Genomic DNA, 22,882 nt, shown 5'->3' with positions numbered 1-22,882 from the left:
TGACAATTTTTACTTTTATAAATTTTATAGGGTGTCGAGGCTAGCTGGTGAACGGACGTGCTATCGGAGAGCTCCTGAGAGATTTGTGTTTTTTGTTGATTTATTGATGTTTTGGATTCAATTTAATGGACTTAAGTGTGTAATTTTGGTATATTATTGGAGCTTTATTAGCGTGGTTAGTGTACTAAAGTGTTTTATAACATAATCTATGTCGGGAAGTCACTGCTAGATGAATTCGTAATGTGTAGTGTTCGTGCAAGCTCCAGATAAGATAAGTATCATTTTCAGTTATACTTAATATTGTGTAGTTTTGTTTTGTTTGCCTTGCATATTTTAGTGAGTCTATTTTTGGTGTATTATAACGTATAATTTGACAAAGCACGTTGCAAATAAGTATGGCACCTGTGCGAAGGAAAATGGCGGCCAGTAATGAAGGTTCGCCATCGTTATCAAGGAACGGTAGCATAAAAGAAATGAGTCAGTGTACTAGCTGTGAAATGTACGCTTTGCAGAGTGCGGTCGGAGTGTGGTTAGATGATAATAAACGATTGAATGTGTGTAGAAAATGTAGGGAGAATGAGGAATTGAAGTGTATTTCGGATCGTGAGTGTGATATTTTTGTCAACCTTCAGAATGAAGGAAATAGGGATATGACAAGAAACGGCAAGGTTGTACATGAAAATTGTGAGAGTGTGAATGTAGAAAGTGTGAATGATAGTATAAATGGTTTCTCAGAGAACAAAAAAGATGAGATAGATGCATTGAGTGAGATCGCGTTGTTGAATAGTGCGATAGAAAGAGCAAAACAGCAGCTAGAGTGCATGAACAAAAGTAGACTGAATGAACCAACCAATAATAAAAGGTATGACAGGAAAAATAGACGTATGAATGTGAACATGAACAAAATGAAGGATAGAGTGCTGTATGGAGACTCGTTAGTACGAGGTGTGTTAGTAGAGGATTTGACAAAATCGTACCAACCTGGTGCGACCATAAAGGACGTAACTGAGTCTATTAGAGAGCAAAAGAAAAGGGTGAAAGAAATGATTGTTGTGGCAGGTACGAATGATTTGAAAGGAGATAAAATGGAAATGATAGAAGACCTGAATGAATTGTTTGAGGTAGCAAAAGAAAAGAGTGAGAGAGTTAGAATGATTAGTCTTTTGCCACGGTATGACAGTGAAATGTTTAAAAGGAGGGCTATAATTGCGAATGACTTTATGCGTGGGTTATGTATGACGAGTGGTGTGGAATTTGTGGATGTGTGGAGTGAGTTTGATGGGCAAAAGGATCTATATAAGATGGATGGCTTGAATTTGAATGGTTACGGTGTAAGAAGACTTGAGAAAGTGTTGCTGAATGTAGTGGATGTGCAAATTCAGGGAAACTAGATTTGTTAAGGGGGGGGAGTAGAGATACAGTCCTTATGGAGGCAGTTGAATGTAAGAATGAATATAATATGCCAGAGCAAATAAGGACAACAAATCTGAGTGGGATAGTTAATATAAGGCATCAAGGTAGGGTTGGGGCTAATGGGGGGTCTTAAATTCATGTACACTAATACTAGGAGTATTAGGAACAAGAAGGAAGAGTTTTTGGCCATGGTTGGCACTTCCAGACCACAGGTTATAGGTATTAGTGAAACATGGCTGACTGTAGATGATATAACTAGTGGGATTGAATGTGATGGGTATAGTGTGTTCAGGAATGACAGAGAGAATAAAATGGGGGGAGGAGTATTGTTGATGATAGCTGATGAGCTCCAGCCAAGGAGAATAGAAGTTGAATTGCAGGATAGAGAAAAGAGCACATTTGAGGCCATTTGGTGTGAGATTTGAGTGTGAGGGGTGCTTAAGGGTCAAAGCTGTATAACTGAGAGGAGACCTCCACATAGCCTTTAAAGGAATGCGGAGAACCGACCAGGGCTTCTGACCTAATGTCCAATCCTCACCTTCTCGTGGTGCACCCTGTTGGGTATCTACTTTGATACTGAACGAACGAGGATGGGCTGGCAATTTGGGATTTAGCCGACCAAATTGTATTCTTATTGGTTAAACCAAAATAAAAAATGATGGTACAACATGACAAAATTTCATGCCGGTTAAACAAGGCCCCCGTTGTTTTCGCCAGGGAACCAGGGTGAACAGCGAAAAGTCAGCTACTGGAACAAATCTGAAAACAAACCCCAACTCAACATCACCAGAGTTAAAGATCGGTACTATCAACGTAAGAAGCCTGAATGGCAAAGAAATGGAGCTAGCTGAGGAATTAGATAAGTACCAGATCGACATAATAGGGGTGACTGAAACAAAAAAGATAAAAACTGGTGAGATCTTTCTGAGCAATAAATACAAAATGTTATATTCAGGCAATGACAATCAAGGAAAAGAAGGAGTAGCCATAGTATTCAACACAAAATATGAGGCTAATCTTCTTGAATGGCAGTCAGTCTCAAGTAGAGTAATTTGGGCAAATATGAGAATGGGTAACTGGACAATGAGACTTATTTGTGCCTATGGTCCCACAGAAGGTTCTACTAAGGTAGAAGTGGAGGAATTTTTTGAGGCTTTAGAAAAAGCAACTGACACAATGAAAAAGGAAAAGTTGGTCCTTGTTGGGGATCTAAATAGCAGAGTAGGAAATGATTGTGAGACATAAAAAAATATTTTGGCAAAATTTGGAGAAAAGAGCAAAGCTAATAATAATGGCAAATATCTGTTGGATTTCTGCTCAGGACATGGACTGGTTATTACTAACACCATGTTCCAACATAAAAATGTGCACAAATTCACATGGAGAGAAGAGGCTAGGAATAAGAAAAGTCTCATTGACTATGTTATTGTTGATAGTGATGTTTTCTCCCTGGTGCAGGACACCAGAGTTTACAGAGGATTTGAAATTGGAAGTGATCACTATTTAGTCTTGAGCAGGATAAAATTGAATTTCATATTGAAAAGAATAACATGTAAGAAAGTTTTAAAGCGAATAAAAGTTGAGCAGCTCTCAGATGTGAACTGTAGACTAAAATACAGAAATATTATTGAAAAGAAAATGAAAGAGTTTGAGAACAGGAATCAAACTTTGGAGATTCAGTGGCAAACTCTGAAGGAAACATTGATTGATTCTGCCAGAGAGGCATGTGGTGAGGTTGTGTGCAAGGATAAAAAAATCAGAACTCCCTGGTGGACACAGGAAGTTAAAGAGGTAGTGAAGGAAAAGAAGAAAGCATATCAAAAGTTCCTGGCAAATAAGTCAGCTTTTACTCTTACAGAATACAGAGACAAATGTAAGAAAGCTAAACAGTGTGTAAAACTAGCTAAACAAAAGTCATGGGAGGACTTTGGCAAGAATATAGAAAATAAATATCAAGAAGGTGGCAAAATATTCTGGAGGTTGTTGAAGAAGCTTAGGAATGGAGGAAAGAGTGCTGTAAAAGGAATTAGAGATGATAAAGGTGACATGAAAACAGGAGAAAAAGATATCCTTGAAATATGGAGTAATTACTTTGAAAAACTGCTAAATGAAACAAGCAGTGATGACAGCACAGTGATAAAAAACACTGACCAGGCATGCAGTCAGGAATACATATCCATACTTGAAGTAGAAAAAGCCATCAAAGGCTTGAAATGTGGAAAGGCAGCAGGAGTAGATGATATTCGACCAGAAATGCTGAAGTATGGTGGTATAAGAGTCTTACAGTGGCTGCACTGCATAGTTCAGAAAGCCTGGACAGAGGGACGAATTCCCGATGATTGGAGTAGAGCTCTCATAGTACCTATATATAAAAAGGGAAATAAAACTGAATGTGAGAATTACAGAGGTATTTCCCTACTGAGTGTTCCTGGCAAGATCTATGCAAGTATACTTGAGAAACGGTTGAGAAGAATTGTGGAAGAAAAGCTTGGTGAAGAACAAGCTGGATTCAGGCCAAATAGAGGCTGTCAGGATCAGATCTTCACTTTACGACAAATAGTCGAGAAAGCATGGGAATATAACAAAGATCTGTATTTAAGTTTTGTCGATTTGGAAAAGGCATATGACAAGGTGCCAAGAGAGAAGCTATTCAATACGCTGCAGTTATATGGTGTCAATGGGGCATTATATCAAGCAATACTTAGTCTTTATTTGAGTTGTGAGTCAGCAGTTAGAATTGAAGGAAGTACAGGAAGATGGTTTAATATTAAATCTGGTGTGAGACAAGGATGTACATTATCCCCTCTGTTATTCATTATCTATATGGATCACATTATGAAGGAATGTGGTATTAAACCTGATATCAAAATTGGAGATGTTAATGTCAGCTCTTTGCTTTATGCGGATGATGTTATACTTCTAAATAAATCCGCTACAAGTCTGCAAGATTCTCTGACTAAATTGAATAGCTGTTGTAATAGATATGGTATGAAGGTCAGCAATAAAAAGACAAAGACAATGAAAATAGGCAGAATCATTGAAAATGTCAACTGTGTTGTGAATGGAGAACCTGTGGAACAAGTAAAACATTTCAGCTACTTAGGCACAATTTTTACTGAAGATGGTAAACTAAATATAGAAATAGACAACAGAATCAGCAAAGCTGGTATGGTGGGAAGTCAATTGAATAAATTCATATGGAATAAGAAAGAAATTAGTCGGAACACTAAATTAGCTGTATACAAGACTGTGTTCAAACCAATTTTAACTTATGGATCTGAGAGCTGGGTCAGAAGTAAAACACTTGACCAAAGACTAGAGACCGCAGATATGAGAGTCCTGAGAAAGATTAGAGGCGTGAACAGATGGCATCAATGGCAATATCATATTAAAAATGAGGATATTAGGAAAGAACTTGACATTGTCAGCATCCAGGAATGCGTTAGCAGAGCTAATCTCAGATGGTATGGTCACTTAAATAGAATGGGAGAGGAAAGATTAGCAAAACAAGTGTTCTCTGCCAGGTTGGCAGGAAAACGACCCAGAGGAAGACCAAGATATAGGTGGATTGATACGGTACAAAGTGCCTTAGACGATAGAAATATAAGATCTGATAATGTTGGAGTCTTGACAAGTAACAGACTGATTTGGAGGAAAATTGTAGATAGGAAGTTAGTAATGATGTAATTTTTTCATGTAGTACTGTCATATCCTGTACACCCCTTGAGGGTACATGGCAGGAATTTGATGATGATGATGATGATGATGATGGTGTGAGATTGTGGCTAGCAGAACTAAATATACAATTGGGTGCTGCTATAGACCAGGTGATGGAAAAGATGGTGGTGACAGTATGCACAAGCAAATAGAAGAAATGAGTGGAAGGAGGGTGATTATTATGGGAGATTTCAACTATGGTCGCATTGATTGGAGTGAGGAGAGGACACACAGGAGGAAGGAACTGGATTTTATGCGGTTATTAAGGGATAACTATCTGCGACAGCATGTAATGGAAAATACTAGGGGTCAGAGAGTGCTTGACCTAGTAATTACATCTGAGGATTTAGCTGTAACAAATATGACCACATTGCCACCAATCGGTGAGAGTGATCATAGGGTCTTAACTTGGGAGGTGGCTAAAGGTGTAGAATTTTCAATTAAGACAGGGTACATGTGGAATTATCGGGCTGGAAAGTATGACAAGCTTAGGAGTTTGATTGGTTCAGTGCCATGGCATGTACAACTGCAAGGACTAGAAGTTGATAGTGCATGGGAGGTAGTTAAGAAGTGCTTGCATGAAGCAATGGCTGACTGTATACCTAGAGTCCGAATAATAAATCAAGTAGGGGTTAAATGGATGAATAACACCATTAAGCTTGAGTTGCAAAAAAAGAAACAACTATGGAGGGAATTTAAGGAGAAAGATGACCGGCAGGCACAAGAACGGCATAAAGCGCAGGCAAGAAGGGTAACGAGTGTGGTAAGAAAAGCAAAAATGGATTATGAAAGAATATTAGCCATGCAGGCTAAAGAGAATCCCAAACAGTTTTTTCGATATGCTGCAAGTAAAAGAAAAAATGTATATTGGAGAATGATTTTAAAGAATGCCGATGGTAGGGAGGTAACCGTATCAGTTGATATAGTTGAATTACTGAGTGAACACTTTGCAAGAATATATCATCCAGGTGGTGACATTGCAGAAACGAATAAACCAGTAGATTATACGGGAATTGTGGTTAATGAAGTATAGGTGAGTAGTCTATTGCATAACCTTAATGTCAATACATCTGTTGGATTGGATGGTATACCAGCTCGTGTTGTACGAGAAGCAGCTAAAGAATTGTCCATTTTGTTTAATTTGAGTCTCGCGTCTGGGTTAGTCCCAAGTGGGTGGAAAGAGGGGAAAATAGATCCACTGCATAAAGGTGGTTCCAAGACTGCTGTTGTAAATTACCGACCGTTTAGCATATCAGGAATCATTGTCAAGGTCTTAGAGAAATTAGTCAAGAAAAGAATACAGGATTGGATAGATGAAAATGGGATATTGTATGGGGGACAACATGGTTTTGTGAAGGGTAGATCATGCCTCAGTAACTTGCTCACGTTTTATAACACAGTGACGGCTGAACTGGATAGGGGTAATGGGTTTACAGTGATACTACTGGACCTTGCCAAGGCCTTTGATAGGATACCACATGGAACCCTAATCAGTAAACTGGAGCAGATGGGTATAGATATAGGGTTGGTGAGATGGATAAGAGGGTGGTTGAAGGAGAGATATCAAAGAGTGGTTTATTCAGGAGTGGAGTCTAAAAGACGTCTTGTGACTAGTGGAGTGCCACAGGGCTCTGTTCTTGGACCACTGCTTTTCAATTTGTTCATCAATGATATTGGAAAGGATCTGAGAGGAAGTGTTCACTTGTTTGCTGATGATGCAAAGTTGGGTAGAGCAATTGTGAGTGCACAGGATGTCAAAATTTTACAGGATGATTTGGATAGTTTGGAGGACTGGGCTAGGAAAAATGGATGTCAATTTAACGTGGCAAAGTGTAAGGTTATGCGCTTTGGGGTGAAAAGAATAGCAGCAGTATATCGCATTGGTGGAACCATACTCCAGGAGATTGATGAGGCCAGGGATTTGGGAGTGTTGGTGGATAGGGAGTTGAAGTTTAGGGGGCACATTGCAAAAGTGACTAAAACAGCTCACCAAATCACTTGGCTTCTGAAAAATACTTTAACATGCAGAGATGAACAAGTTGTTGTTCCTCTGTATCGAGCCTTGATAAGACCCCATCTGGACTTCTGTGCCCAGCTATGGGCACCAGGGTTTCTTCGTGATGGGGAGGAAGTGGAGAGGGTCCAGAGACGAGTGACCAAGATGATAGCAGGTCTGTGGAATGAACCTTATGAGAATAGGTTGAAGATTTGTGGGTTGCAGAAATTGGACGATAGGCGAAGGAGGGGTGATATGATTGAGACATTCAAATTACTGAAGGGTTTTTATAAGATTGATCCAGAAGATATTTTTGAAAATATGACTGGTGGTGGGAGGACTAGGGGCCATGCATGGAAGCTGGGCAAGAGCGTGGTTGACAAGGGTGTTAGAGCTAGGTTCTTTACTTGGAGAGTGGTAAATGAGTGGAATAAGTTTCCAGAGTCTGTTGTGGATGCTACGACCGTGAATGAGTTCAAGGCAAGGTATGATAGATACTGTGTGAATGTTGAATAGTTGTTCTTGACATGATGTTAGGGCCTCCCTTGATGAGTCTGTCGACTCCTTGGAGTTTCCCGGAACAATAATAATAATAATAAATAAAGTACTTAGTGATTTTTTTTTTATTAACATCACAAAATCATTATATTTGAAATTAACATTTCAAATGGCTTATAGGGTTACAGTTAAATCTTGGTAACTTAATGCCAGTGTGTTTTTAAAAAAAATGTATAAAATTATTTTTCTGTTGAAATACTGAGATCAATACACAGTTATTATTAGGGATTAAAAACACATTAACAAAGTAAATGATTTATTGAAAGAGCAACAAATATTTTGTATTGAAACAATAGTACATCTTGGTTTGAACTGCTTGTTTTTTATTTACACAAGGCAGTATACAAGTCAGTTAACCAATAAAAAGACGTGATGCATGCTAAAAGGATGACATTGTTCAATTGAATTATTGTACCAAAAAAAAAAAGGAAAAAAGAGAAGCCATGAGAATTGCTAGATTCTCATGGCTTCAGAGCTCTCTTTGAACAGATGTTTTACTGTTTAAAAGTATTTTTAGTAACTAGGCATGTATCCTTTCAGAGGATTCCTTGTTCAGTGATGATACCATGCTATGCAATGCTATACTTGTTAGAGATTTATGTTAACAGATATAGCATTTCTGTTCACTAATTGTCTTCTCCACTGAGCAACCAGTTTGTTCAAAATATGACAGATGACATTCATATGGAATCCAACAGTTGTTGGGTTTAGACAGAGGAGACAGTTCATCTAAGTAAGTGGTTGGTAGGAAACTAGCAATTTTGTTAACAGGAACAGATGTCTCTATAAAGTGATATTTCCTTAAAATTTTATTGATAGGTTTAGATCAATAAAATTTAAGTGATATATAACAGATAGCAACTATGCTCTGTTGGAGTAACTTCAGGGACTGTATCAGTGATATGCTGAATTTGTCAAAAGTTAGTTCTTGTTATAAAGCTGCAGAAGAGGAACAAATGGTATGGGTTCTGTTAAGTAAAGTTCTTTCAAAAGAAATCATGAGCTTTACTTTGTTGTGGTGAGGTGGGCTCACAGTAAATGTTTCTAGATATAGTGCCAGATGATATTAGGATAAGCAATATGTCTAGGACAGTGGTCGCCAAAGTGGTCGATATCGACCCCCCAGGGGTCGATATAACATTGTTAGGGGTTGATTTGGGATTGGGGGTCGATAGAAAAATATAAGACATCAATCTACGGGTAATATTTAATTCAGTTAACTTGGATTACCTCCATCCTGAATGACAATGCAATTAAGAGTGAATCGTGGGAACAGTGACATGAATAGGACCTGTAAGATGGAGAAAGGTCATGAAAATAGTTACGGAAGCCAATCAAGTAGGCCAAAATAACGTATTTACCAATAAATAGATCTCGGTAGTTCCCACCCAGCAACGAAGCACACCCTTCACATTGACAACGTTAGTAAATTGTATACTAAGTTAATAAAAGTCTTATTTTCATATATGTAAGGAAGATTGTATTATTGTTATCTAAATTAAATTTTATATTTTATATATTATTTATCCCTCCTATCAAATATGTAATGTTAAGAAGGACGTCAAAAATGTATCCCTTTGACGTTAAGCCAATATAATAATATATACTATATTATACATACAATAAATACTGTAACTATAAAATAAACCATCTAAAAACTCACAAATCTTTTTTGCTTGTCCTATTATAAGTACATAATAGTAAAATAGAGGGGGTCGATAAAAAGTCAAGAAACTCTTGAAGGGGTCGACGGTCAAAGAAGTTTGGCGACCCCTGGTCTAGGATGTTCACACTACCCAATACTTTACTTTTCAATAGTGAATTCGATCCATGAATGAAGATGGGTTATAATCTGTAAGAAGAGGTGATCAGTTTATTCAGGATGTGGTCAGATAGTAAATATATCATCCACATAGCAGACACAGAGAGAAGATTGAGGATGTATGATCTAGATGATTATAATAATAGTTGGCTAAAGGCTGAGGAAAATGGAAGACTCTCCATTGGCTTTGCCTTCAGTTTGTTTTTTCTTCTGGCTAAAATAATCTGAATGCATGACATAATAACTAATAATTAAGGAATTGACAGCGTACACTAGAAATATAAATTAAATAAACTTTAATATATACTTTCTAATATTTCGGCAAATGTCACGTTGCCATCTTCTTGGGAACTCCAAACCACATCGCCAACGATATTAGATTGGATGTAGCCTGTGTTCTCAAAAAAGCAAAACCTCCAAAATCCAATATATCCATTAGTGAATACAAGTCACTACAAGAATTGAAGAAAAACAAAGAAATAGTGATCACCAAAGCGGATAAGGGGAATGCCACTGTGGTACTCAATCTTAATGACTACACAGGTAAGCTCAAGGCTTTACTATTAGATCATTCAACTTACCTCCCTATTGAATACAATCCCACCAACTCTCAAATTAGAAAACTTCATAGGCTCCTTAAGAAGGTCACTTCTTGGCCTGTGGAGATTACCAACAGACTGAAACCATATAACTCTAGACCCCCCCCCCACCCGCATATATGGGCTCCCAAAAATACATAAAGAAAATGTGCCATTACGTCCCATAGTGGATGGCATTGATTCCCTCACTTACAAAACTAGCCAAGCATTTAGCCAAAGCGCTCTCACACTATACTGGCAACACACCATCACACACAAAAAAAACTCAGCCCACTTCAAAGCCAGTATAGAAAACCTTACACTCCAACATAATGACATAATGGTCAGTTTTGATGTTTCCTCCTTATTCACGAATGTTCCCCTCAAAGAAACCTTAGAGCTAATCCAAGCTAAATTTCCTCCCGATATCTCAGCCCTATTTCAGTTTACAATGAACTCGGACTATTTCGTTTGGCAGGAAAAATTCTATAAACAGATAGAGGGGACAGCCACGGGTTCACCACTTTCCCCACCCTTGACCAACTTCTTTATGGAGACTTTTGAAGAGAAAGCCTTAAACTCAGCCCCACAAAAACCTACCATATGGTTTTTGTGGGGCTACGTTGATGATGTGTTTGCTATTTGGCCACATGGCCCGGATTCACTCCTCTCCTTCCTAACACATTTAAACAACCAACACCCTTGAATCAAGTTCACCCTGGAAAAAGAGGAAAACAATAACCTCCCCTTCCTAGACACACTAGTCACCCGCCAACCTGATGGAACCTTGGTTTTCTCAGTTTATAGAAAACCCACCCATACAGGCAGATACATTCACTAACAATCCCATCACCCTCCCCCTCACAACAATATGGAGTTATTAAGACACTATTCAACAGGGCAAAAATAATCTGTTCAAATGATCAAGCCCTAACCACTGAACTAAATCACATCCATGACACTTTCGCAGCCAATGGCTACCCCCCCAAAAGAATCCAAAAAAATACTTAAACCAGTTATCCACAACCCACCTTTCCCTCCCCCCCTTCACAAAAAAGATTACTCTAAATCCATCACCATTCCCTACGTCCAAGGCACCTCGGAAAAAATCAACAAAATCTTAAAAAAACATGACGACCGCTTGTTACAGACCACACAGAAAATTGGCATCCCTTATCTGCTCCACTAAAGACCAACCACTTCCCCTAGACCTACCTGGTATATACCAGGTCCCTTGCAGCTGTAAATTGTCTTACTTTGGCCAAACAGGCAGGACCACAAATATCAGAATCTCAGAACACAAGGATTACATCTGATTTCACCAGTACAGCCACTCTGGGCTTGCAGACCACGCTCTATCAGTGGATACTCGCCACAGAATAAGATGGAAGAAAGCCACAATAATACACCGCAGCAAGTTCAAATATGAAAGACTATTCATGGAATCAGCCTCAGCCCTTAGGAACATGCCAAACCTCAACAAATTTGGATGCATGAGACTGCCCCAAATTTGGGAAACATTTATCAGAAGAACTTCAGCCACAAAGGCCAAGAATTACCAATATAGCCCGCCAGGGGACACCATCAGGACTTTAGGAAAACGTTAGCTTCCTAGCTTCAGTTCTCATTTGCTGTTATGTAGTACTTGTGTGCACGTGTCTTTTTATTAAGTTCCCAAGAAGATGGCAACGTGACGTTTGCCGAAATATCGGAAAGTATATATTAAAGTTTATTTAATTTATATTTCTAGTGTATGCTGTCAATTCCTTAATTATTAGTTATCACATTTAACCAGCGTATAAGCCTCTCTACAAGAATATGAATGCATGACAAATTCACATATTCTTCACTAAATCAGAAGGGGAAATCCTTAGTTAAAAAATGAATAGTTTCAGCTTACTTTTGAGACATACTGAATGGATGGAAACCAAAACATATTTCTTTTAAGGTTACGTGATTGTCAGTATTCACGTGTAGGATTTATGGAGACAAAAATATGTGTTAGAACAATTACGTTAAGAAAATAGCATTTGATGTTTTGACCTATATATCAAGGTTTTGACTTCTATTATCAAGCTTTAGACCTCTATATCAGGAAAACATATATATGAACAAGACACCAGCTACATGATGCTACATATAGTATGCTGAAATATAACTGTTTTGTTAACCATTTACACTAGCCTGTCTGGTGAGAAAAAACTTCAAATAAAATAAGTAAATAATAAAACAGAATAATATTTTTTTTAATATAATAAGTATAATAATATACATAGGATTAAAAAATTATAATGAAACTATAGCAAATGCCACTATGGGCTGGTGATGTGCAATATACAGCCTCTACCAGTCCAACGAGCTCTGCCTTCTTATGGTGTGGCCTTTTTCTACTAAAAGGACAATAGCAACAATCAGTATTCCTCTGTAAAATGTAAAGGGGATACTTCCCTAGTTGGAGTAATGCCAACTAATCCTAGATAACAGATGACTTTAATTGCCCGGTGAAATACCATCACCTTGCTTATTTGGGCACCTGAAGTGGTTACTGCCATGGTTTTTGGTTACCAGAGCAAGGATTCTGGTCCCACCCCTTGTAAAAAAAATCACTTTGTAAAATTAGAAATATTGTGCTCAGTGACATTCACTTAGTACTGAGTTTTGATGCATCTGTCCTTTGATGAAAATGTCCCTATTGGTGATACTCTTCTTCTTTTACAGAACAAATTTCTACTAGCTATCATACTTGCATCTTTGCCCATGTGCCATTTTCTGGTTACTTCATGTGACAAAAGAACTTCTGATGATGTGCAATATACAGCCTCTACCAGTCCAATCAACCCTCCCTTCTTATGGTGTGGCCTTTTTCTACTAAAAGGACAATAGTGACAGTGAGTATTCCTCTGTAAAATGTAAAGGGAATACTTTCTTAGTTGGAGTAATGCCAACTAATCCTAGGTAGTAGATGACTTTAATTGCCCAGTGAAATACCATCACCTTGCTTATTTGTGCACCTGAAATGGTTACTGCCATGGATTTTGGTTACCATAGCTGTTTGTTCTGTTAACCAATTCATGGGTATATCTCCAAAAAGAAAGAATACCCATGAATCTGCTACTATTTTCTTCTCCTGTAATCAACTTTTACACGAAGCTTTTGAGCAACTGACTTCAAAACCCCGAAGTTTAGAGTTAGCCAGTTTCATATAGAAGTAGCCGAGTTTCTCCTTCTGGAAACTGAGTTTTTGTTAAATCCTGCAAAATGTGTATCCTGACACATTAATTAATTAATTAAGAATACACATTAAGAGACACCATATGTTGGTCCATACTTAAGTTGCTTTAGCCATACTAAAGCAATTCCAAAACAACTGAAAAAGCCAAAATTTGACTAATGATATTTTCATTATTTGGTTCCATGACTGCCAAACTTTTAACATGTTTCTCATCTGAACAAACAACAGAAACAGATAAATTTACCATTGAAACTGAAAACTAGAATGTCATTTTTTGATGCACTTTTCACATTCACACATTCTCTGGCTGTCAATTCTTGACTGTGTACCGTAATCATACATATACTGGCCAGTACAGATGCACATGCTCTTGTCACCACCCAGCACAAAAACTAGGTATCATTAGCACCCTCAAAAATGGAACAATAAGAGTTTGTTCTAATGAACAAGCTGTTAAGAATCCATTGCAAATTAGCAGCAAAAAACATATATAAATAATTGCTACAGCAGAAAAACAGCAAACTTCTCCACTAGATTAAATCTGAAAATAATAAAAAAAAAAGGTTATAATAAAGCTGTAACCAGTTCATTTATTAAAAGGAATATCTGAAAAAAATAAACAGAATGCTATCCAAATATAGGCAGATCTAGTGCTCCTCTTACTAGCATAGAGATGAAACAGGACACATGATACTGATATGCAAAAAGAAACACATAGGCTGTCTTATTCAATAGTTATGGAAAATTGGGTCTTTCTGATTGTACATACAGAGAATTAAAAGTTCCCTTATCCTTGCATTGTACTGAAACCTAGAATGCATGCACATTTGAAGAAGCCACCATAATGGTGGCTAGTGGATAATGTCATAACAGACTATTAAATCTTATTATGACCTGGGCATTTGCGAATGTCTTGCAATAGATGTTTCATTGCGAGTGTTAGACCACCACAATCTTGCTTATTCGAGACCTGAAGCGGCTTGAAAAAATTCCATGTTTGGTCTGTAAAGCAATGTTTCTGGATTATCTAACTTCTTATACCACCTATGATCTGATATACCATGGATTAGTACTATCCTTATTTCACCATCATGTTACCATCAAATGTACAGTGAGTGAGCTAAGTAGTCAGATGGATAAACCTTTGGTGTAAAAGGGAAAAAAAAAAAGTTAAAAATAAGGCATAATTATTGATTTTTAAATCTTGAAGTACAGAAAGGTTGAACATTAGGTCAGATATCAATTGTAATTATCTTTTTATTTTCTGTCAGTGTAGTACAAAATTGTATACATTCACATTTTTTCTAATTATATTCATGTAGCAGTTTTTTGGAAATATCCTGTTATTTACTGGTTTGTTTATTTTGAATAGAATACATGCAAAAATCATAGAACCTTATAATAAGGCATTTAACCAAACTGCAATGTTAGTACGTCTTCAAACAGCTTGCGATTTGCTACGTCGTGTTATTAGGATTCTGTATATCAAGTGTCGTTTGGCTGAACAGCTTCAGCCTGGAACAAAGGAAATAACGAAAGCTGCACAGAGCCTCAACGAATTAGGTGAGAGTTCTGGACTTCATAACATTTTTTTACTTAGTTGTTTCATTTCAATTAGAATGTAGATCTTTTTATATTAGGTAGATTTTAATTATTATCGTGTTAAACAGTTAAGTAAAGGAATGATGTTTGCCCTAATGCTGACAGAGAGAGAGATTCCTAAATATAAACCTGTCATGTGCAATCTTCTTTGTTCTAAAGACTGCATGGACATATTTATAAATGTGTAATATATAGCTTTATATTTAGCTTCCTTTGCATTTCAGATATATCTTATTAATAATTTTTTTTTTAATAGTAAATTTATTAATAATTTGTTCCAACATAACATGTTTCCTTTGTAACCACTCCTAAAAGTCTTAAATTTTCATTCATCTTTTAGGAGTTGTTTGCATAATTTCATAAAATGCAATTTATTTATGTCAGATGATTACAAGTGCATTTATTAAAATAAAAATTTTAATAAATGCACTTATATCTTCCTTGTTTTATCATACATTTTACAAAAATGTAGTTGCAAAATTCTCTGTTTATATTCAAATAAAGAGTGCACACACAGTGCTAGCCAAAATTCTGGATCTAATGAAAAATAATAATTTTTCATTAGAATAAAACTAATGAAAACTAATGAAAAATTTTACACATAGTCTAGTGTTTCTGCCACTGCTGAAAATACCACTGGTAGTTCTTCCTTTTCCAGATTAGCTTCGGCACCATTTACAATTTAGTCTGGATGTTGATCTGGCAGATATATTTCTTGAGATGCCTAAGGATACATATTCAGTTTGGCCTTAAGAAACAAATTCCTTATGTGTTACTCTTTTAGAGAAGGAAAATAATCATTGTGCTCTTGACATTTGACTATATCTTCCTGATTTTCTTTGATGTTGATCATTCATGATTATTACTTCAGTGGTCTCTTTGAAAAGTTTTATCGAGTTTAAAACAAAAACAGGATGCGAACATTTGCTTTTTAATATCACTAATTTTAAAAATTGTGGAATACAAATAACCTAATATTTCAACTGTATTTACATGAAAACAATGCAAATTATAATGATATTCAAAAGACTAGTTCATAATAAAATAATATAACAATACCTAGTAGTGGCAAGTCTGTCAGCCATATGTGCAGCTAGTCTGCAACTTCTGATTAATATCTTGTACAGTGTTTCTGATAGTTAACTGGAAATTTAGAAATACATGGAAGGAATTTTTATTACAATTATGAGTCCAGTCAATTGGAGTATGTTAGAAAAAAAGAACTCTGTGTATCATTTGGAAAAGGGAGAGAGAAAGAAAGGAAGAAAGAATTCATATGGTATCTGAAGGAATATTTAGGTATGTGGTTACAAGAACGCGGACAACCCTGAAAAGTGAGGGGTAGTTAATTTTATATTACTCTGTATATTATAAAACATAAATCGAACTAAACTTGGGAAAATAAAATCCTAGTTAATGTGATCCTTGAGCTTGATATCTGCTGCAAAGAGTTTTTATTTGAGGTACTAATTTAGTCATTTTCATTTTCACTATATAATTTAAGGAAATTACAACGTACTAGGATATACATTAAAATTAAATTTTAATATATTTCTATATTTCGGCAACGTCACGTTGCCATTTTCAAGAACTTAAGTACAAGACACGTGCACGCAGGCACAACAAAGAGTAAGTGAGGAAGAAGTAGGAAGCTCATTATTTCTCCTAAAGTCCCGATGGTGCCCTCTAGCGGGCAATGTTGGTATTCTTGGGCGATTGGGCTGAAGGTCTTCTGATGTAGGTTTCCCAAATTTGAGGAAGTCTCATGCAGCCAAATTTGTTGAGGTTTGGATCGTGTCTTAGGGCTGAAGCTGATTCCATAAAAAGCCTTTCATATCTGTAATTGCTACGGTGTATTATCCTCGCTTTCTTCCACCGTATTCTATGGCGGGTATCCAGAGCATGGTCAGCAAGACCCGAGTGGCTGTATTGATGAAACCGGATGTAGTCCTTGTGTTCTGAAATTCTGATATTTGCTGTCTTGCCTGTTTGGCCAAAGATGTAAGTGGCCCGATCTAACGAACTTACCTCCCTATCCAGTACGATCCCACCAACTCACAAATTAGAAAACTCCACAGGCTCCTTAAGAAGGTCACTTCTTGGCCTGCGGAAATCACTAACAAATTAAAACCATATAACTCCATACCCCCCCCCCCCCCCCCCCGCATTTATGGACTCCCAAAAATTCACAAGGAAAATGTGCCATTACGTCCCATAGTGGATGGCATTGATTCCCCCACATACAAACTAGTAAACATTTGGCCAAAGCTCTCTCACACTATACTGGCAACACACCTTCATACATAAAAAAACTTAGCCCACTTCAAAGCCAGCATAGAAAACCTTACACTCAAACACACTGACATAATGGTCAGTTTTGATGTCTCCTCCCTATTCACGAATGTCCCACTCAAAGAATCTTTAGAGCTAATCCAAGCTAAATTTCCTCCCGATATCTCAGCCCTATTTCAGTTCACAATGAACTCAGGCTATTTTGTTTGGCAAGGAAAATTCTACAAACAAATAGAGGGGACAGCCATGGGTTCTCCACTCTCCCCACCCTTGGCCAACTTTTATATGGAACTTTTGAAGAGAAAGCCTTACGCTCTGCCCCACAAAAACCAACCGTTTGGCTTCGCTATGTAGATGATGTATTCACTATTTGGCCACATGGCTCCGATGCACTCCTCTCCTTCTTAACCCACCTAAACAACCAACACCCCAGAATCAAATTCACCCTGGAAGAAGAAAAAAACAACTGCATTCCTTTCTTAGACACACTAGTCACATGCCAGCCTGATGGAACCTTGGTTTTCTCAATATATAGAAAACCCACCCATACAGGCAGATACATTCACCAACAATCCCACCACTCTTCCTCACAACAATATGGAGTCATTAAGACACTACACAACAGGGTTAAACTTATCTGCTCGAATGACAATGCCCTAACCACAGAACTAAACCACATTCTCAACACTTTCTCAGCCAATGGCTATCCCCCCCAAAAAATCAAAAATATTTAAACCAGTAAACCATAACCCCCCACCCCCTCACAACAAGGATTACTCTAAATCCATCACCATACCCTATATCCGAGGCACCTCGGAAAAAATCACAAAAATCCTAAAAAAACATAACTTAACTTCTTGTTACAGACCATATAAAAAATTGGCATCCCTTATCCGCTCTACTAAAGACCAACCTTCCCCCCTAGACCTACCTGGTGTATACCAGGTCCCTTGTAAGCTGTCCTACTTTGGCCAAACAGGCAAGACAGCAAATATCAGAATTTCAGAACACAAGGACTACATCCAGTTTCATCAATACAGCCACTCGGGTCTTGCTGACCATGCTCTGGATACCTGCCATAGAATACGGTGGAAGAAAGCCAGGATAATACACCGTAGCAAATACAGATATGAAAGGCTTTTCATGGAATCAGCTTCAGCCCTAAGAAACGATCCAAACCTCAACAAATTTGGCTGCATGAGACTTCCTCAAATTTGGGAAACCTACATCAGAAGACCTTCAGCCCAATCGCCCAAGAATATCAACATTGCCCGCTAGAGGGCACCATCAGGACTTTAGGAGAAATAATGAGCTTCCTACTTCTTCCTCACTCACTGTTTGTTGTGCCTGCGTGCACGTGTCTTGTACTTAGGTTCTTGAAAATGGCAATATGACGTTGCCGAAATATAGAAATATATTAAAATTTAATTTTAATGTATATCCTAGTACGTTGTAATTTCCTTAAATTATATAGTGGAAATGCATAACCAACGTCTAAGCCTTTCCACGAGAATTAGTCATTTTCAGTCTCAAATCCCCATGGTTTGCGATATCCAGATGATTTTGTTTTTTCAGTAGCAAGTCATTTACAGCACTAAAGCCACATTCAACTAAATATGAAGGGCAACAGTATTTTTTTTTTTTTGCAAAACTAGTTTAATTTTGGTATTTCGTTTCTGTCTCATCAGAAAGCCATGCCATTGTTCCTTTTATGTTAAATAAATTTCTAATAGACTCATCATTTTGCTTTCCTGAGAGTTCTTCTTGATACCGTATTTATGTTGATTGTTGTACTAGCGATGTCAGCTTTTTTTCATGGGAAGTCAGGGTTGCAACATTGACAATTGATCGCCGACAATGGTGAGTTTTTTGAGTATATGCAATGAGGTGACGAATGCAACATCATTTTCTAATTGTCCCCCCAAAATATTCAAATTGCCCCCCTGTGGGACGTATGTCCCAAGTTGGAAAACACTGATGTAAAGAGTAAGTAGCCCAAGATTATTAATCAGCTGGTCTGGACACCTCCTTCACATTACCATCATCTTTGATCAGATGTCCTGTCTTGCAGCTAGCCTGTGTAACTGCTTTATTGCTGCATTCTCGAATGAAGGAGGTGCTAGCCCCTTAGTTAATTATTTTGTGAGCAGTCCATCAAGTTTGTTCTACACTGCATGTGTGAAGGGAATGGGTAGAAATTGGAGACTACTTTGAATATGCAGCATGGCATTAGCCACTTTGTTTCCAGTAAGTAGAGTTGTAGTAATTTTACCCATATGAGTCATCCACTACTCGGATGGTATTTCATCCAACTAGGGATTGGTATGCTTAATAAGGTGGCATTATTCATCTAGGTCAGTGGTGGTGAACCTTTTTATGTGTGCGTGCCAAAAATTTACTAATCGATTTGCTGACGTACCTGGCAGTTTTTAATAGGGGAGAAATTAATAGAAAATTAATTTAACTTAATTTATTTATTTATTTATAAATTTATAATATATATATTTCTTTATAATATTTTATAAATAATATTTTATTTTATTTATAATAATTTATATATAAATTTATAATACAGTCATCCCTCGACTTACGTCTGGGTTCCGTTCCATCTGGCAGGACATAAGTCGATACATTAAATCAACAGAGTTATAGGGGTTAGGGACTTAACCATAATAAGTATACTGTCATTTTAATTTTTAAATCTTATTATAAAACTGCACTGTGTATTACTGCCACTATTCTAATGTGCTTTGCTTATTCCTCTTCTTCTTTTCATCATAAATTTGTTCATAGCAATCAAACGCATCATGTACTTTTGTTTCTGCTAATAAGAAGCATTCATCGTTGTGGTCCATGTCTTCAGCAATTTTGAGAACATCGCTAACTGCAAGGAACATTTCTGCAATACTCTTCACTGGAAATTGTTTAACTACCTCTTCCTGTTTCTCTTTTCCCTCTTCTTGTTTTTCCTCTTCCACAACACGTTGTTCCTCCAGTTCGACCAATTCTTTGTTGGTCAGCTCTTCAGGGGAACTTTCTATGAGTTGAATTATGTCGTCATCATTCACTTCGAGATTTTCCGAAACAAGGACGTCTCATCCATATTAAATATTTGCTGTGACAAATAATTTTCCTCTGTAATAATTTTATCCAATTTTTCCACAAACTCCTTAGCAGCCTTCTTAGCACTTGCAGATTCCCATACATTTTCACATTATGCAGTGCAAAACATTGCTTGAATCAACAATGAGAGAATGCATTGACTGACGATAGGTTTTTTATTTATTATTTTTTTTTAAGTAGCAGTAAGTCTTGTGATATCATGGAGGCTCAGAAATATAAGTAATATTAATTATACTAATATCTTAATTGAAGTTTGCCGATAGGTTCTTTGATGCAGAAAGAAAATTTCATTTCTAAAGTATTTTCCTTTCAGAGTGATGATTAAATATGTCCTATGTTCTCCATTCCTGCATATTTTTCATTTGAGAATCAATACTGATGAATTTATTTCAGCTAAGGAATGATTCTGATGTTCCTGTTCTCATAAAATTTAAAGGAGAGTATAGGAATACCTATACTCTCCTATATTCCTAATCATAAACTTCTGATATATTTTCCTGATTTCTCAGGAAAATATATCAGGTACCACATAAAGTTACATCATTATACTAACTTCCTTTCAAGAGATTTCCTTCAGTATCATCTGTTATCTATCAAGACTCCAGTATTATTTGATATTTGTCTTCTAACACACTTCTTATTGTATCACTCCACTTAGATCTGGGTCTTTTTCTTACCATCCTGGCAAATGAACACTTGTTTTGCTAACTGTTCCTCTCCCATTCTGTTTAAGTGGCCATGTCACTTGAGATTAGCCCTGCTTGCTCACTCATTCTGAAATGCTAACATGTCAATTTCCTTACTAATATCTTCATTTTTAATATGATTCTGCCATTGATGCTATCTGTTTTACTCTTCTAATCTTTCTCAGAACTCTCATATCTCTGGTCTATAATCTTTGATCAAGTGTTTTATTTCTAACCTAACTCTCAGTTCTATAACTTCAAACTGGTTTTGAAGTGACTTGTCTACTGCTAGTTTAGTATTTTGGCTAAATTCTCTTATTCCATATAAATTTATTGAACTGGCTCCTTGCCATACCAGCTTTGCTTACTTTGTTGTCTATTTCCAAATTTAATTTCCAGATTTAATTTGCCATCTTCACTGAAAACTGTGCTTAAATAGCTGAACTATTTTACTTGTTCTATAAGTTCTTCATTAAGAAGGCAGTTGAAGTTTTCTACATTCTTATCTATTTTGCTGAATTGCTGAATTTTTATTGCTTTTAAAGTGTTTACTTTTTTCTTGGATAATGTTTGTATAGTTGATCTACATTTTACCTGTAAAAGCTGCTCAACTTTCTTTTCAAAACTTTTATACATATTGTTTTCATTGTAATATTAATTTTTATTCTACTTAAAGCTAAGTGATGATCACTTCTAGTTTCAAATTCTCCACATGCACTTTATCCTGAACCAGCATGAAGATATCACTATCAACAATTACATAGTGAGTGAAGCTTTTGTGTGAAATTGTGTACATCTTTATAGTGGAACATGGTGCTAGTAATAACTAATCCTTATCTTGAGCAGAAATCCAACAGTTACCATTGTTATTAGTCTTGCCCTTTTTGCCAAATTTTCCCAAAACGTTTTTATATGCCTAGTGTTATTCATTTCCTACTCTGCTGTTTAGATCTCTAACAAGGACCACTTTTTCCGTTTTCTTCATTTCAGCTGCCTGCTCTAATGACTCAAAAAATTCCTCCACTTCTGCCAAAGAAGAAGTGGAGGAATTTCATTGTTCTTTTCTCAATTTTGAAGTTTGCCTACATAACTGTATTTGAAATTGCCTTCCAATCAAGAATATTTGGTGTTGATTTCCATAACTCTCACTTTTCCTTGATCCTTTTTGCCTGAATATAACATCCTGTACTTATTGAGTAGGATCTTGCCTGTTTCTGTCTTTCTTTCAGCAATGCCAATTATGTCCACACAGTACTTTCCCATTTCTTCTGCAAGTACTGTTTCCTTTCCATTAATATGTATGTCGATCATTCCTAACTTCACTTCTTCTGATGTTGGGTTTGTTCTCCTCCAGATGCTGAGTTGGAGTTTGTTCCAACAGCTGACTTTTCACTATTCGCTCTGGTTCCCTAATGAAAATAGCAGGGCCCTTGTTTAACCATGGGATATCCCATCCAGAATGAAATCTCATGTTGTACCATCATGTGTATTTCTGGTTTAAGCCAACAGTTTGATTGGCTAAATCTCAAATTACCTACCCATCCTTGTTTGTTCAATACCCAATGGATATGTACTAATTGAGTGCACCACATGGTGAGGATGTCAGAAATTCCAGTTGGTTCTCTGCATTCTTTAAAGACAGTGCGGAGGTCTACTCCTAGTTATTTAGCTTTGACAGTTAAATGATCCTTCCCGCCATACCAACTTTAGTTAATTCTGTTTCTGTATTTTAATTTGCTATCTTCACCAAAAATAGCTGAAATGTTCAACATGGTCTATAGCTTCTCCTATAGGATATAGTGATGTTTTCTGCATTTCTGCCTATTTTCATTGCCTTTGCCTTTTTATTGCTAATTTTTATAC

General features: G+C 36.8%; 1 protein-coding gene across 1 annotated transcript in view; it reads left to right on the top strand.

Annotated features, from left to right (window-relative positions):
- fws (Conserved oligomeric Golgi complex subunit 5 four way stop) overlaps positions 1-22,882 on the top strand; it is a 574,187-nt gene that overhangs the window by 50,565 nt on the left and 500,740 nt on the right. The window contains exon 4 of the mRNA XM_090393051.1: positions 14,689-14,879. Coding sequence (XP_090249177.1) covers positions 14,689-14,879 — 191 coding nt within the window. The remainder of the gene's footprint in view (positions 1-14,688; positions 14,880-22,882) is intronic.

The sequence above is a fragment of the Typopeltis vanoorti genome, chromosome 5 (assembly GCF_054136105.1).
Source record: "Typopeltis vanoorti isolate ZY-2024b chromosome 5, IOZ_Tvanoo_1.0, whole genome shotgun sequence".
Taxonomy (NCBI): domain Eukaryota; kingdom Metazoa; phylum Arthropoda; class Arachnida; order Uropygi; family Thelyphonidae; genus Typopeltis; species Typopeltis vanoorti.
Note: the sequence above shows the minus strand (reverse complement) of the source record. Positions and strands in the feature narration are given on the sequence as shown.